Source organism: Mesoplodon bidens (genome assembly GCF_964165515.1).
Source record: "Mesoplodon bidens genome assembly, chromosome: 8".
Classification (NCBI taxonomy): domain Eukaryota; kingdom Metazoa; phylum Chordata; class Mammalia; order Artiodactyla; family Ziphiidae; genus Mesoplodon; species Mesoplodon bidens.
In genome coordinates, this window is record NC_138165.1 from 23,345,823 (window position 1) to 23,361,563 (window position 15,741).

Sequence of the window (15,741 nt, forward strand, 5' to 3'; positions counted from 1 at the left end):
TCCCAATCTCCAGCCAGGGCTCTCCCTAATACTGAATATAGCTGTAGAGCGATATGCATTAAGAAAGCTTTTAAAGATCCCTGGGGTTGGTCAAAAAATAGCTAATATTGGCCTGATTCACAGAACAGCATTATACGTATGACAAAATAGCCACCTTCATCAGGGAAGACATCCATCAGGGCTAAGTGCTAGTAGTATCTTCAAAAGGAAAAGCTTTATTTTCTCAGAGAAAAGGGTGGTAGGTTAAGGAAATGACCAAGCGTGTTGGTATTTTTTTGTTTAGGTGCACTTTTGAATGCTTATCAAAAAAGAAACATTGTCTTGTCAAAGACCACTGCAGGGTAAGCCCAGAGGTAGCTGTGAGCAAGCAGATCACAACTCCTTAACAAGTCCTTTCAAATGGCTACAGAGCTCAGAGGGGGAGCTGGTGTCTCAAACAAGACCCGATTAGCATCAAGTTAGTGAAGGGCAGATGGTGAAACATAAGAATAATGTTGACAGATCTGCTTTTTAAATGGTATCTTTCCCCCCTAATCAGCTGAGTTTGTTAGAGCTGATAATTTTATTTCTTCAAATCCATTCAACTGTGGGTGCAATGGACAAGAGTTTAAGTGTAACTTCAATCTTCTAAGACAATCACGACTGTTTTATAGGGAAAGTATTCCTCCACAATTATTAAACTTCTGAATTATCGGGTTGAAGTACTACACTAGAATCTAGAAATTCAGCGAACAGGAGAGCTGAAGCTCTTAGCTGGATTAGTTTGGGCCTTTAAGCCTTTCAGCTGAACTACACAGAGAATTTAAAGATAGAGCTTTAGCTATCTATAAAGTGAGGGAAATGACCTGCCCTCTCCCCCAACAATTGTCCCAAGTAGCCACATGATTTTGCGTATTAACACCACAGTTTTTCAAATCATATTTGTGTAAGGTTACATAAAAGCCTGCTCAACCACAGTTGCCTTCAGGGATGGGAACTGGGGGGCTGGATGGAAATAAGGCTAGAAGTTTTTTATCACATACTTTCTTGCCAACTTTCAAATTTTCTGCCTGTACTTCTTCCAAAGAATTCATTTGAAAATATATCATTTTTTTAAAAAACAGAAAGGCACCTCTGTGCTCTTACAAGGTTAGACAGTCCGGGTTACAGGAAGTGGAAAGCTGCGACTACTGGCCTCTCCCATCCTCCTTTGCAATTCTTGACTTTGGAAATGGGAACTCAGCCATTGAGATTTTTTGATGTGCAGCTACCTTTCTCAGAACACTAACCAACTAACAAAGTCTTCAAGTTGTCTTTCCTCTTCCTTTTGTGAGAGCAGGAGAGAAAAAGACAAGGAGATCTCTCTGCAGTGTCTCCTTGGCTATACAACATTCCCGCAGTGGACATCTACACTTAATGTGCAGTCTACATACTCACCATAAAACTAGGGCACTTAAGGTAAGGAAATACTTCCATAATTACTTGGATATTGGGCAGAGTAGGTTTTTTTCTCCCTTAAACGGCTCAGGTAATCGTCCCTAACTAGTTCACATACACAGCCTTTAAGAAGTGTTGTTTTTTAAAGTTATCAGCCTAACAAATTCCCATAGCTGCATCAAGAAATTCCAAACAGAAGAAACTGAATCAGCTTTAAAGAAAGATAATCAAAACATAAGAGTGTAAGGAAAAGCAGAAGGTAGTACATTCTGTTATTTTTATTACAAAAAAAAGTTCAAACCCTTTACATGCTATGACATTAAATGTCATATATGAGTTCACTGCAAGCAAACCTCTTAAAAAATATACATACTGTATATATTTACATTCAAGTTTGAGTAACTGGTGTCAAGGTATAGTTCAGGATCTTTACCCACCCTGTGGATTTGTTCAGCTACTAACTAAACAGCGATTGTATCTTCACTCAGGCACATAGAGAGGTAGAAACTGCTTTTTAAAGAAAACAAACCAACAAAACCTGTAGTGCAAACGTGAAGATCATTGCTGAAGCAGCTTATACATCAAGGAGGCCCTAACTATAACTAGCTTTGGTCATCTCTAGAAGCTGAATACATGTAGTCTTGTCTTTTAAATTAAAACCGGATAAAACTTTGGGGAGATGCTCTTCTGAGCACATCAAGGTGTTGGTAGAGCTCAGCAAGGAATGCTCCGCCACTCTGCACCGAGAATTGCACATGACTAAGTTAGGCAACATAGCAGCAGGGCTGGGCGGGCGGCTGGGCTCCTTTTCCCTGATAAGACACAATTCATACACAGATCAGTGGCTTTAGAGACTTCAAATTAACATCTGTATACCCACAGCTCCGAACTCAGAAGCCACCAGGATACTTCCTCTCCCAAGTGAAACCTCTTATTATTTCTGCCCTGCCCACCTCCATCCCAAACTGAGCTAATAAGTCCAGATAGGGGTGGGGTGGCCTGTAAGTTCTACAGGCCACAGTTCCTCAGCCTCGTGACTAAACCTCATGAAGGTTCTTGGGCCTGAGAAGGGCTCCCCAGGTTCTTGCCAGACTTGGTGGGGCTCGTTCCTGAGAGGGGAAGTTGGAGGGAAGTCACGGTGGTGGCCAGGGACAGAAGCCCTTCTCGTTCCCTTTTCTTCTGTTTCATCCTGCGGTTCTGGAACCAGATTTTGACTTGGGTGTCATTCAGCTGCAGTGAGTTGGCTATCTCGATTCGTCGGGCCCGAGTTAAGTACTTATTGAAATGAAACTCCTTCTCTAGTTCTGTTAGTTGCTTAGTGCTGAAATTCGTGCGGATCGCGCTGGACGAGTTGGCGGCTCCATACTTGGCAAATTTGCCTGCAACGTAAAGACAGGGAATCAGCGGGGCGAGAGGACGCGGAGACGAGGCTCGGGAGAGCTTTGGGGCCACATCAGAATCAAAGTCACTAAGCGGCCCTCTTGGGTCTCCGAACACAGTTGTGCCAGGAGAAAAGCTTCACCGAGTGCTCCTTCCCGCAATTTTCTCAACGCCTGGCACTCGGGGCACGCTCAAATGGAATTCGCCTGCTTTAATGATGCCTCGGACCGCGTTTCCCCCATAAAACCCAAACCGCCGTCCAGAGGGGCAGCTACAGCACGCCCCCGGCGCAATTCCGCGAGGCAGGCTCCGTCCCCAACCCCAGTGGCGTCCGTCCGTCCAAGACCCAAGCACTTACTTTTTTTCGGGGCGTTCCTCTTCACTTTCATCCACTCGAACGTGCTGAAGGCGGCGGGGAGGCCGGAGGAAGGGGACGCAGACTTGGGGTAGACGCCGGGGGCGGCGGACGCGGTCTGGAAGGCCCCGGAGTGGCCGTCGGCTGGCTCTTTGAGACACGCCGGGAAGGGGGCGGGCTCGCCGAAGGCCGCGTAGTCCACCTGGCTGCTGAGGAGGAAGGAGCCGCCGCCCGAGAAGACGGCCGAGGTGGCGTAGTGGACGTGCGCCCCGCCGTCGTCGGCCGGCCGCCCGAGCGCGCACGGGAAGTCGTACGGGGGCCCGGGCCCCGGAAGACCGTAGTCCGCGCCCCCAGCCGCGGCAGGTGCCATGCCCTGCTCGTAGGTTCCCTCCAGGGGGCACGGCGCGTACGCGGGCGCGGCCGGGGGCGGCGCGGGAGGCTGCGCCGGAGCGGCCGGGGGCGAGGGCGCCGCTCGGGCCGCGGCCAGGGGCAGGCAGCTCACGAAGGCGCCGTCGCCTCTGCCTATGGGGAAGGCGGGCTGCAGGACCACTGGCCGAGCGTCGGCGCGGCAGAACTTGGGCGCAAAGCTCAGCACGTCGCCGCCGCCCCTGCCTCTGCCGCACGACACGTAGTCCAGGTAGGAACTCATGGTTCCGGTCCACCCCACCTGAGCGCGCCGGCCGCGCCCAGGTGCGGGGCCCGCAGGACCGCCGCGGTCGGCGCCGCTCCGCCTTCCCTCTCTAGCCGATCTGCCCTTGCCGAGCCATGGCAAGCCAGCCGGGGGGGTAAATAGAGGCCTAATATAGGGGCGGGGTGGCCACGTGGCGCTGGCCGGCCAATGGGCGCCGTCTCAGCACGGCCTGGGTCCCGACTGGCGCGCCGCTGCACGCGCCTGCCCGGCCGCCAACTTTGCCAACCGGCGGGTGGCCGCCGCCCAGCGCCCTACCCCGGCCCGGCGGAGAGGCGCCCTGCCCTGGGGCTGCCTGGGGAAGGGCGGGGCGAGAGCGCGGGACGCCTGCTTCCCGGACAGGTATTGGACCAGGTGGGGGCAGAAAGGCAGGACTGGCCGCCCGGTTGAGGACAAGAGGGTGGAGAGGGTGAGAGCTCGTTCTTCTGCATCGTGGGTGGCTAGTCTCTCGGGTGTGAAGGGTGGGCGCCGCGGTGTGGAAAGTGTTAAAAGGCCCTCGGGGACCGCTCCTAGCCTCCTCCTGGGAAGGTAAAGTTATTCCTCTTCCCTTTCTCTCTGAGCCCTTAAGCGCTTTCAGTGTTCTTGGCACTCCTCCTAATCTCTCTCCTAAACCTGGAGTAGACGTTTAATTTTCCCTCTTTTCCCTCTCCCCCCGACTCTGGGGACTAAATTTTATGCTGTAGGTGCTGTGTAGCTGGGGCGGCACAAACTCTTCACTTTTAAGCTAGATTTTTCACGTTACTTCGCAACTTCTTCAACTGCTTTCATTTGTGGCGGCATGATAAGGGCGAGTATTGGAGTCCAGCGGTTTGATTTGGACAGAAGAAAGTTTCTGCCTGTGGGACGTTTAGCAGACTCTCCCCCTCTGACTAGGTTGTAAAATAATCTGCCCTTGAAGTGGAACGCTCGTTGTGCTGCTCCTTGGGAAGTTGGCACACGCACCGTTGCTGCGCACGGTTTCTCCAAGGCGCTTTGGCTTCAGGGCGCAAAGGCTTCCCAGGGACCGGTCAGACCTCAGAGGTTTGGAGAGCCTTGTACCTCGAAGCAATTAAAGCTTCTGTTCCATCAGATAAGTGCTGCGTCGTCTCTTGCGAGTGAAATCTGAGGTCTCACAATGTTAATGGGCTCACGTCTTTCCCTTGATAATATGGTTTTGTTTACTGAGTGTAGAGAGACGGGAAATAAAAGTGCAATTGGCACGGGAAATGAAAAGTGGAAGGGTTACAAAGACAAGCTTTACGTTGATAAACCTTCCAACTTCCTTGAGCATTTTTTTAAATGTTTCCCTCTTTTGGGCTCTAGGACAAATAACAAATTAAATAAATAAATGTTATTTACACACAGCGGTAATGAAAGAGGGTGGTTTCCTAAAACTCTGTGTGAATAAAGAGTCTACTTTTGGCTTATTCAAGTGCCCTTGAGGACTTGATCTATTACAGCCTCTCAGTTATGGTGACCGAGGTTTTATTATTGTTTTACTGATCCACTTGTCATGAAAGAGCGATTAAGCCCTTGCCTAAAATTCCACTCTGAGGAAGTCTGGAAAATAGGAGCTTTTACAGTCCAGGGAGCCAGTTCCTTACAGGGATGTGAACTTGTGAATAAACAGAGCCACACCAAAAGTGTTACCAGTGTTGAGGCTGAAGTTGAGCCAGGATGGGGGAGGGTTGAGCCTGGAGGGGAGAGGGTAGGTAGAGGGTAGATGCCTAGGAATGAGCACAAAGCTAAAGAGGTCTAGGATTCCTGCACTGCTGAAGTTCTTGGATTTAATTGGGAAATAAAATCCTGGGCTGGAAAATAGCCCTTCAAATTTGATATTGCTACTTCAGTTATCTCCTGTAGCCAGTCACACAACAAAGGTCCTAAATAGTTTTTTTTTTTTGAATAGTTTTTAAAAAGAGAAAAAGGCTCTTCTCTAGCACCTTGGTTGGGAAATGATAGAGCTCTGCAGAGCTAGCTCAGGCATCAAATATAGATGCATTTCTTCACTGTCCTCCTTCTGTGCCCTTAATGCAAAAGTATCAGCAGGTCAGATGCTGCTGAGTTCACAATGTCCCCTCATCCCCCCACTGGCTAGACTTTAATTTTTACCAGTTTTTACCAGCATAATGTCTCAGCTCTCACACTCTTGTCTCAAAACTATAAGACCCGCTCTCAAATGGTTCTCATCTGATCACAGCTTCTAGGTCCAGAGGCCCCAAGGGGTCAAGAAGGAAGGGTGGCCTTGTAAACGTCTCTGGAGAAAGACACCAGCTGGCTGCAACCCAGATGTAGGACAGGAAATCCAGCCTGATTGTTTGGCAAATCTGACCAAAACGTAGCAAGTTAAAGGCCTTTTCTCTAAGGTTTCAGGAAAAACAGGCAGCCTAGGTGCCTTGGCAACCTTCATTGCAACAAAGACCAGGTTTTTAATGCTAAGCATTTGGAACAAAGGTTGGGTCCTTCATGTCACAGTTGTGCATTGACTTTGGTGCACCAGTGAGCTGTACACACTATTTCCCCAAAGAGAAATTTTGGAGGTTGAGCTTTTGCTGAGAGAAGAGAATGTCCTGAAAGGGACATCTAAAATTAATAATCTAAAAATTAGATTTTAAAAATCGTGCTATTTTAACAACTGTGGTTGAGGGTGGGTGGATGGGGTGTTCAGTATGTGTTTAGACCCGGTAGCAGTTCCCTGATAACTGCAGGCAGAGAGCTACATTCTGTTGTTCCTCCTTCTCTCTACTCCCTTTCATCTCCCAGCCTTTGGCATATGCTACACCTTGGGGCTCAGAGTGGCCATCTCCACTCCTGGACTGGTTCTTGACTTGCTCAGGATGAAAGTCCAGACTCTGCTCATCTCAGACTCAGATTCAATAAACATTTGCCAAGGACCTACTGTGTAAGAACTTTTTTGTTAGGGGAAGGTTAGGCTGAGAAAAAAGATATTCTCAAACCAAAGGCACAAGGGATTCATTTCTGGCACATGTTAGCTATACTATAAATCTACTCTAGGAAAATTTGCATCTATAATTTTCTAAGGAGATGTTGGAAGATATTATTGGGGCAACTGTGTGTATAAAGATACGTATATAGGATATTTTTAGTAACTTTAAAGTTTGTCTCCTAGAAGTTCACAGAGTATGGAAGAAATGTCTTACTGATTTTATTGCTTGTTCGAGTCGTGGATTCTTGAGGGTCACTTACCCTGCTGGGTCTTGGTGCTGTGACTTCTCAGCAGGAGGTGACAGCCTAGGGGCCTGATTGCCAGGTTGTGTTTGATGTAGGAATGCTTTGAAATCTGTCCCATCCTACTCACCACAGCAGTCACCCCCTAACCACCCCCCAGGACTACCTTTCTCTCCCAGTCAAACAACAGTCTTCTTTTCTGCAGAGAGAAGTGATGGAGGGTGGCAGTCTGGTCTTCTGTGTGTTTACAGTTGTTCCTAAGAAGCCTCTTACAATCCCTCTCCACAAGCCCCACTGTGTTATCCCTTGGAGATGCTTGAGCACATGCAAACTCTTGGCTCCACAGCCCCAAAGGACAGAAAGGCTCTTGCTTGTTGGGATAAAAAGGAGGGTTCTTTTCTCTTAAGCAAGATTTGCAGCTCTCTGCAGCATCCTTCTATCCTAAGGTAGAGGTAGGGATGAACGGGATCCTAAAGACAGGAATTCAAAACCTGTCCGAAGTCTGATAACGTGACCCTCCCTGAAGAAAACAGTTTAGTGTGCTGTGCCTTTCCCTAGAGTTTTGTGAAAGACTTGTGGATCAAGCCCGTGCCTGGCACACAGGAGGCATTCGAGAAACGTTTGTTGGCATATGGACACCAAGAGGGGAAAGCGGGGAGGGGGGGATGAATTGGCAGACTCGGATTGACATATATATGCTAATATGTATAAAATAGATAACTAATAAGAACCTGCTGTATAAAATAAATAAAATTCAAAGGGAAAAAAAAGAAACGTTTGTTAGGCAGAAATAAAAATGGACAGAATGGTGTGTCTTCACCATGACCAATATTGGCTAAAGGATATCCCTAGATTATTGGCTCCCGGCACCACTCCAGGTGGGTAGGAATCACCAGAGAAGCTTGTTTAAATGTGCAGGTTCCTCAGCCTCCCCTGTATCCCCACTGAGCTTCTAATCTAATAGGTCTGGCTCAGGAGTCTTTCTTTTTAATAAGCCTGTTGGGTGATTCTAAAGCAGTGTTCTTCGGAACCACACTTTGAAAATTTCTGCTTTAGGAGTGGGGGTGGGGGGCAGTGTGGGGAGAGGGGTGATTCTTGACCAGCAAGGTGAGAGTTCATGGCTAAATGGAGCAGGATTATACCTGAAAAGTGTCCAGAAGCCTGTTGGGTAGTAGGGGCGGAGAGGTCAATGTCAAGGTCAAACTTAAGTCTGGCTGGGCTGAAGTTCCAGAAAATATCCTTAAAAGGTAGTCAGTAGGAATATCTCAAGTTTTGCTGACAAAATAGTGCTTTGAAGAGACCCAGCTTACTTCTTGCCACTTCCCTAACTTGGCTTTGAGAATGCCAGTGGGGTAGGAAGTGAAAGAAAGGGATTTGTCTCTCCCAATCCCTTCAGAGAAAGCTGAGTGACTCTGAGGCAATGGGAAGAAGGAAGGAGTAGGAATGGGGGTCTCAAGAGAGAGGCGCCAACTCTCATTTCCTTCCATGTCTCCCAGATTGCCTGGAATGAGCACTTGAGCCCTCAGGCTCCAGAGGGGGCCAACCATCCCTTGGCCTAAGGTGTAACTCTTAGTCTGGCTAGAGATTGACCTTTAGCAGCATAAGATGTCAATGCTAGGAGATCTCTTAGAGATAGGCGACATCAGACCCCTTATTTTAGTGGGGAAGTTACTTTATTTACTCAGACTTTAAAAGACAAAGCCATCCTTCAAAAGATGAGGGAACGAACTTGGGTCTCCTGAATCCCCACAGTGTGCACAGAGGACGGAGTCAGGCAGCCCGTCCTGTGCACAGTGGTGGCCTCCACGCTGAGCAAGGACACCACACAGCCAGTGGGGCTGACTGGGAGGCCTGCAGCCCTCCCTTTGCCATTTGTTTGCTAAACCTGTGCCCCAGACTTCTGAGGCCCCACCTTGAGCTGCTCCTTTGAGAAAGGGCAGAACTGAGCCCGGGTCCTCACACCCTCCACCAAGCAACGGTAAAGGATCCCCTCATTTCCTGTTCAGCTTGATCAGCATCAGGGCCCTGGAGGCAAAACAAGAGGTGTCCCTAGATTAATGTAGCTGGCTAGGCAAGTACAAATAAGGACATGTGTGAACACACATAGGTACACCCAGGTCAATTATACTGATCTTTTTTTTTTTTTTTGCTCCTTTATAATGGGTATCAAGTTTGAATTTACATGGTTCAAGATTCAAAGGGTACAAAAGGATATGCAGTGAAAGCCTTTCTCCCACCCCTGTCCCCAGCCATCTAGTTCCCCTTCACATAGACAACAATTTTACGAGTTTCTTCACCACTTTTATGAGTGTATCTTTCCAGAAATACTTTATACCTTTACAGTTATAGACAGATATATATTTGGTTATAGATACATCTCCCTGCATTTTTCCACAAATGATAACATATTACAAGACTCTTCTGCACTATGCTTTTCCCCCTATTATATCTTGAAGATCATTTCATACAGAACTGTCTATACTTTATTTTTACAATTTTATGCTGTTCTACTGTATGCATCTACCACAATTTATTTAGCCAGTCCCTTATTAATGGGCATTTATTTATTTTCATTTTGGTATTAGAAACACATGTTCAAATTTTTGCCTATTGGAAAAATTCCTAGACATGAAATTACTTAGTCTAATGTATGTGCACTGGCAATTTTGATATATATTGCTAAATTGATCTCTTTAGAAGTGAATCAATTTATACTTCTACCAGCAACATATGAGAATTCGTGTTTCCCCACACCTTTGACAAGTCAGTGGGATATTAAGTTTTTTTTTTTTTTTGCCAATCTGATCAGTGAAAAATAATACCTTTTACTTACCCTTATAGCATCTCCAAAAATGTCATTCTTCCTTATCGTATTTGATCCTATTATAATTTTATTTTACAAATGCTAATACTGACATAGAAAAAAGATAAACAATTTCCTGTAGTCACATCCAATGTAAATGGCCAAAGTCAGATGTTCAGCACTCTTTCCTGTACTGCACTGTGCCACAAGGAAGCCTAGGGAGGTTCAAAGAGCATTCCCTGAAAGACACATGGTATAAAAAAAGCACAGAAGCTTTCAGACATCTGCTAAGAGGCCTCTCCTTTAGTGGTCAGATACGAAGACCACATTTCTGCATGTTCCCCTGGAGAGTACCCTCTGGAAGCTGAGGGACTCTGATTAGCAATCTGATCTGACCTAGCCCTAAGCATTAGGTTGGATTCAATATCTGGGAAGCAGTAGGGTGTTGTTTTTAATTTCCCTGAGACTTACATTTCTCACTGGCCACCCCGGATCTAAGTATTGATCATCATGGTGTGGGTAAGAGGACGTTTTCCCTAGGTTTTAGCATTATATAGGACACTAACTTGGACCTGGTAAAGATAACACCTAAGTGTGGGAGTGCACACACACATGCACACATGCGCTCTATGATAAACTTACAAGGTAGATGTCTTTATTGACTGTTTCATTGATGATGTAACTGAAGGCCAGAAAGATTCAGTGAATTTCTTAGGGTCACACAGTGTATCAGTTAGCAAAGCAGAAACAAATGTACAGAGACCTAAACCTGAACTCCCCTATGGAGTCTTCTCTTCCCCCTCCACTGTTCGTTTTGGTGGATGACCTGACTACCCCCTCAGGCATCAGAATCGAAACCTAGGGATTAATAACCACAACTCCTCTTTCACTGATCTGATTGATCACCAAGTCCTGTGAATTCTTCCTCCTAAATGCTCTCCTCTTCATCCGTATTAAGTTTCTTCCTCTCTAGGCTTGATGATGGCAGCAACCTCCTCCTTTGTTCTTCTTGCTTTCTGTCTCTCCTTTGTCCCCTCAGACACAGTACCCCCAAGAGTCAGCTTTCCAAATATAGATAATAGGTAACCACATGTCCCAGCTTAAAACCTTCAGTGGCTCTCCCTTGCCTACACATTAAGTCCAGACGCCTTTCCATGGCCCTTACACAACCTCTCTGTCCAGCCAGATGCCCCGCTCCAGCTCCTCTCCTTGTTCCAGGTCCACACCTTGCCCTTTCTTCCCTCCCTGCTTTCCTATGTGCTGCTCTTTCCATCTGGTATGTCCCTCCTTCCTGGGCCTAAAAAAAACTCCTGTACTTCAGGGACCCAAATTCGCCACTTCTGAGAAGACTTTTTTGACACTACGATACTGTTAGTGGCTCCTTTATTCCAGGAACATTTCGGCCACACCTATGTTATAGCATCTGTCACACTGTCTTAGGATTCTTTTTCTTCTCCCAGTAGATGGAAGGGCGCACACATCAATTTTGTATCCCAGAGCCCAGCACAGTGCACGTAGGAGCTGTTCAGTAGCTATTGGTGAAGGGAGAGGACTCTGAACCAAGGACAAGAGGTCCAGTATTTTAATTGCTTGAGAAGTTCAGGACCCTGCGCAAGGCTTAATGCTTCAGTTTGTATCTTTCTAGGAAAATGGCAGTAGACCATTTCTCCAGAGCACGTTTTTTCCACCCAAGAGGACGGTGAGAGAGAAGAGGGCTGAGGGGAGGGGGAGAAATCTGGGACTTTCTATCCTTCAGGGGCTCTTTCCTATGGGCTGAGGCAAACACATTAACTTGAGAAACTTCTCACCTGTTGTCACTTAGAACAAAGGTTAAAGAGAGGGTAGCCCAGAACTCTCTTAGAACTTATTACAGAGAGAACAACAGGTACCGCTCAAGAGGGGGCACAAGGCCCGGGCTACCCGCTCATCCAGGCCTTCCTGCTGTGAACAGCTGTAAGACTTAAAGCCTGCCCCCGCCCCGCCCCCACCGCTTGTAGTCTCCTCCTTCATGGTGCTTCGAAAATGAACCCAAAAGAGCCAAAGTAGAAATACTCCAATCCTTCCCTCACACCATAAAAGAGAGAAGAGACGTATCATTGTGGTTAGTGTTCTAAGTGTATCTTTATGGTTACTTTACATGGCATTCAAGTTTAGTTCCAAGTTCAATAGGGGTCTCATCCTGCTTCCTCCCACGCAAATAGTCCTGCAGGTGAATGAGAGAACGAAACTAGTTCAGCGTCTCCCCTAATTCTGATCCCTCGGGACATCGTGTATAAAACTCTTAAATAAAAGTGTATGCAAGAACCTTCCGACCCATTGAGATTTTTCTTGTCCTGCCCTCAGAGATGGATTTGTCCCTTTCTGGGGGGACAGCAGCGTTGAAGGGGGTCAGTGGGGGGGGGGGCGGGAGGTGCGGGGGGGCCGGGGCTGGGCGGCGTTGGGGCCGGGCAGTTGGGGGGCCTGCGCGCCCTGCGTGCTCCGCGAGCTGGGCTGGCGGGCGGCCGCGGTGCCCTCGGGCCTCGCGCGGCGGAGCGCGTGGCGGCGGGTCGCGCCCTCCGTTAGCGCTCAGCCTGCGTGCCTGCGTCTCCTCCGCTTGCGGTTTCTGGTCGGATCCCAGCTGGCCCGGACTTGCTCCGAAGTAGGAGGGACCGCTGTCGAGCGAAAAGTGCACACCGGTGATTGATGAACTCTTAATAGGACTAACCTCTCCCGCCCCCACCCTAGACACACACGCAGAGCAGGCCTTCACCCCCGCCCCTCCCCCGGCCTCCCCGCGGGCCGGGGGGACGCGGTCGCCAGCCGGTTGGGTGATCAACTCACCGTTTGTCTCTCGGAAAGTGTTCCAGGTGGATCAGGAACACCCACCCGCCCGCCGCGCCGCGCCGCGCCGCCTCCGGGAGACCGGATCGAGCGTGCGTCACAAGGCGCGGGCCAAGCTGGCCTTTGTGCAGCGCGACCGCCCCGCCGCCCCGGGGAGGCGGCGGCTATTGTTCCCCGCGGGGGTGGGAGGTGCTCGAACTCGGGGTCCACGCCAGCCCCCTCCCCAGTGTGTCCCCGGGTTCGAGGATGGGTGGGGGCCTTCTTTGTGTGTTTTCTGCCGGCGGCGGAGATGGCATCGTTGTTTCCCCAAGAGGTTCGGAGACGCGGGTGAGGGAGGTCAGTCGTGGCTCTGCCACTGCCTGGAGCTCAGCCCAACCGACCCAGTTTCCCGCTCCCTCGGCCCTTGGGCCCTCGTGGAGGTTGGGAGGGATGTGGTATTTGTAAGGCAGCGCTCTGAACAATAGAGCCATCAAAAGACCTTCTCCCTGTCTCCTCATAAGTCAGGGACACTCTTCGCTGCTTCAAAAAGGCCCTGGTCCAACAGGTCCTCTTGGCCCGGTTTTAGCCCCACTTCCCCAGCAAAAACACTGCATTTGTATCGGGGTTCTCCCTGCATCCTCATTTAAATTAAGATCTCCTCCTTGCGCTCTTACTAATGTTAAAATCCTATTCTAATGGTTTTCCAGTTCTTATTCTTCCATAAAAATGATCCAGACTAGATATAGGAACCAGTCGAGATATTTTGCCACAAGTCCTGGGACAAGAAGACTTCCGTCCTATCTCCCACCATGCTGATCTCCTGGGGACCCTTCACCTGCTTCTGCTACTGCAAATGACTGAACATGCATTTATTTACCTTGGTTCTTCTTGCATGTATGGAAACCTTTTGTTCACTGTGCTTCAGGCTGGACCGGGCCTGAAAGTGGGTCTTTGAATTGTCTTTGTACTTTCCTAACTTGCCAAGGTGAGTATGAGACCTGAGCCAAGTGTTTAGGCATGGGCTTTGGGCCAGGTATAAAAATCCATTGGGAACCCACTTTGAGCCCCGAAAATAAGGGCATTTGTAGCTGGAGTAGAACACAAGGGAGCTATGATCACTCAGACTTCATCCTCTGTGATGATCCTCTCCACCACCAGTATCACCAGTGCAGTAAGTGCAGAGGATTCATCTACCCTTTGTTCTCGCCATCCAGGCCTTCTGCAAGAGAGGTCTACGTGAGCCATCGTCAGAGGTGATGAGGGTGTGGCTGGGAACTCAGTCTCAGCTCCCTGTGCCCAAAGTGTCTAGGGATGGGTCCCCTCACCCAGGCCATAGCTAAGCCCCTCTCTGGGAAGTTGCAGTGTCCTGAAGTAATCAGGCTATAGGCCTGTGGGGACTGGAGACTTCTGTCTCTCTTTTAATTTTTATTTAATATAAACTTCTGTTCACCCTATTCTTTTCTTACAGTTTCTGAAAGAAGGAGCAGAGTGAGGCCAAGAGTTGCCAGATGAAGAGGACCTTCCTGGATCCAACTGGGATTGACCCGTTCTTGACTAGAGGAGGAAGTTTCAACTAATTCTCAGGATAAAGTCAAAACGGGCCTGTGGCTGTCCCTTGAATATTCATGGTGTAAACAAGCTTCTGGCTCCCCCAGGTCAAGCAGAGAAACACTTTTTATTAGAATGTTGGGTTTCTTCTTTGTTATTCAAACATACACCCACACACATCCTCTTCACCCTTCCTAATGAAAAACCTCAACAGATGGGGAGCCTAGGCTCCCAAGCCTGCTGGCTGAGAAGATCACTTCACTCAAGGGTCAGTTGGCTGGTACAGAATGGGGGAGGGAGAAGGGACGAGTAGCTAGTATAGTTAATCACTATTTTTTTTAATACTCCTTACAGACAGAAATTCAAAAACTCCTTTTCAGCAAGGTTAGCAGCCTCCAGGGCCTGGGAAACTAATTTGGCTGATGTGTCTCTGATAGGGACTAGGCTTGGGTTGCTCCAAGGGGAAAGCACTTGCTCTGTATTGTCTCCCTCTCTCATCTGAACGCCTGAACAAAGTACAGATGGAGGGTTAACTTAATGATTCCATCAGAGGCGGATTCTTCTCTGTCAGGTCGCTGGATAAGGCTGAGGTCTGAAAGCCAGGAGGTAGAATGTGTAGTCGCCCTTCCTTGCCACCTTTCCAGGGGCCAGGACTACTCTTCAGGCCTTTCCTCGGCAACTTCCCCACCCCCCTGGCTAGCTCAGTTGGGTCTTCTGACTCCACTCCAGGCTGGGTCCTGAGTTTCTCCTCGTAGCCAAGGCAGGCTCTCCCTCGGCCGAAATCTTTTCCCACCCCACCTCCCATTTTGCAGCTGGCCATTCCAGCTACCTCACCTCAGCGCTGCTTTAATTCACGTTTGACTGTCTCGACGGAGCAACTGGGGGCTCCCGAATGACCGCCACCCCCCATACGTGGCCCTGGGCTTGAGGCCCCGAGCCCTTTCTTCAGGTCCCAGGAGACTCCCCCACAAACTCCCTGATCCCACCTCCCTCAAAGCGGTCTCTGTAGGACAAAGGCAGAGCTGGCCACGGCCACAGCCAGAGAGCCATTTCCTCCCCTTGCGCAGACGAGGTAATGCCTCCTCGAGCCCAAGGCCCGGAGAGAGGCCGGCCCCTCACCACCTGCCGGTGTCGGCCCCCGCGCCGCCTTTGTGCGGCCTCCCCGCCGCGGGGCCCGTGGGAAGCCGCGCGCACAATGGCGCCGCCGCTCCCGGAAGACCCGCTGCTCCGGGTGCCCTGGACCCAGCGCCAGGTAGCGAGGGGCCAGCAGCCTCGAGGCCGTGGTGAGCTCCCCACGGCCCCCCGCGCGCCGCGCCCGGGAAGAAGCCTCGGTCTGGGATGGCGGTTTCCTTCCGCTGCAAACTTGCCCCTTCCCGCTGCAGTCCGCTCCGGGAGAAGGAGAGGCCTGGACCCGGAGCGCCATGCCGGGCCCAGGGCTCCCCTCCCCCACGCTTCTTTATCTGCTTTTCCGAGACCCGGGAGGGAGGAGGCGGGCGCCTTCGCCGATAGAGCAGCTATTGTGACCTTCCCTCGCAGAGCGGGAAGCCAGCCGGGTGTCTACCGCCGGTGGTGGCGGGGGAGGAG

The 15,741-nt window shown here is 49.6% G+C and overlaps 1 protein-coding gene across 1 annotated transcript; it reads right to left on the reverse strand.

Annotated features, from left to right (window-relative positions):
* Nucleotides 1–2,460: 2,460 nt before the first annotated feature.
* On the reverse strand, nucleotides 2,461–3,800 carry HOXD1 (homeobox D1; the record flags this gene model as incomplete). The annotated part of the gene is made up of 2 exons (XM_081241840.1): nucleotides 2,461–2,795; nucleotides 3,155–3,800. The coding sequence occupies 2 exons, from the start codon at nucleotides 3,798–3,800 to the stop codon at nucleotides 2,461–2,463; spliced, it is 981 nt and encodes a 326-aa protein (XP_081097966.1).
* Nucleotides 3,801–15,741: the final 11,941 nt, after the last annotated feature.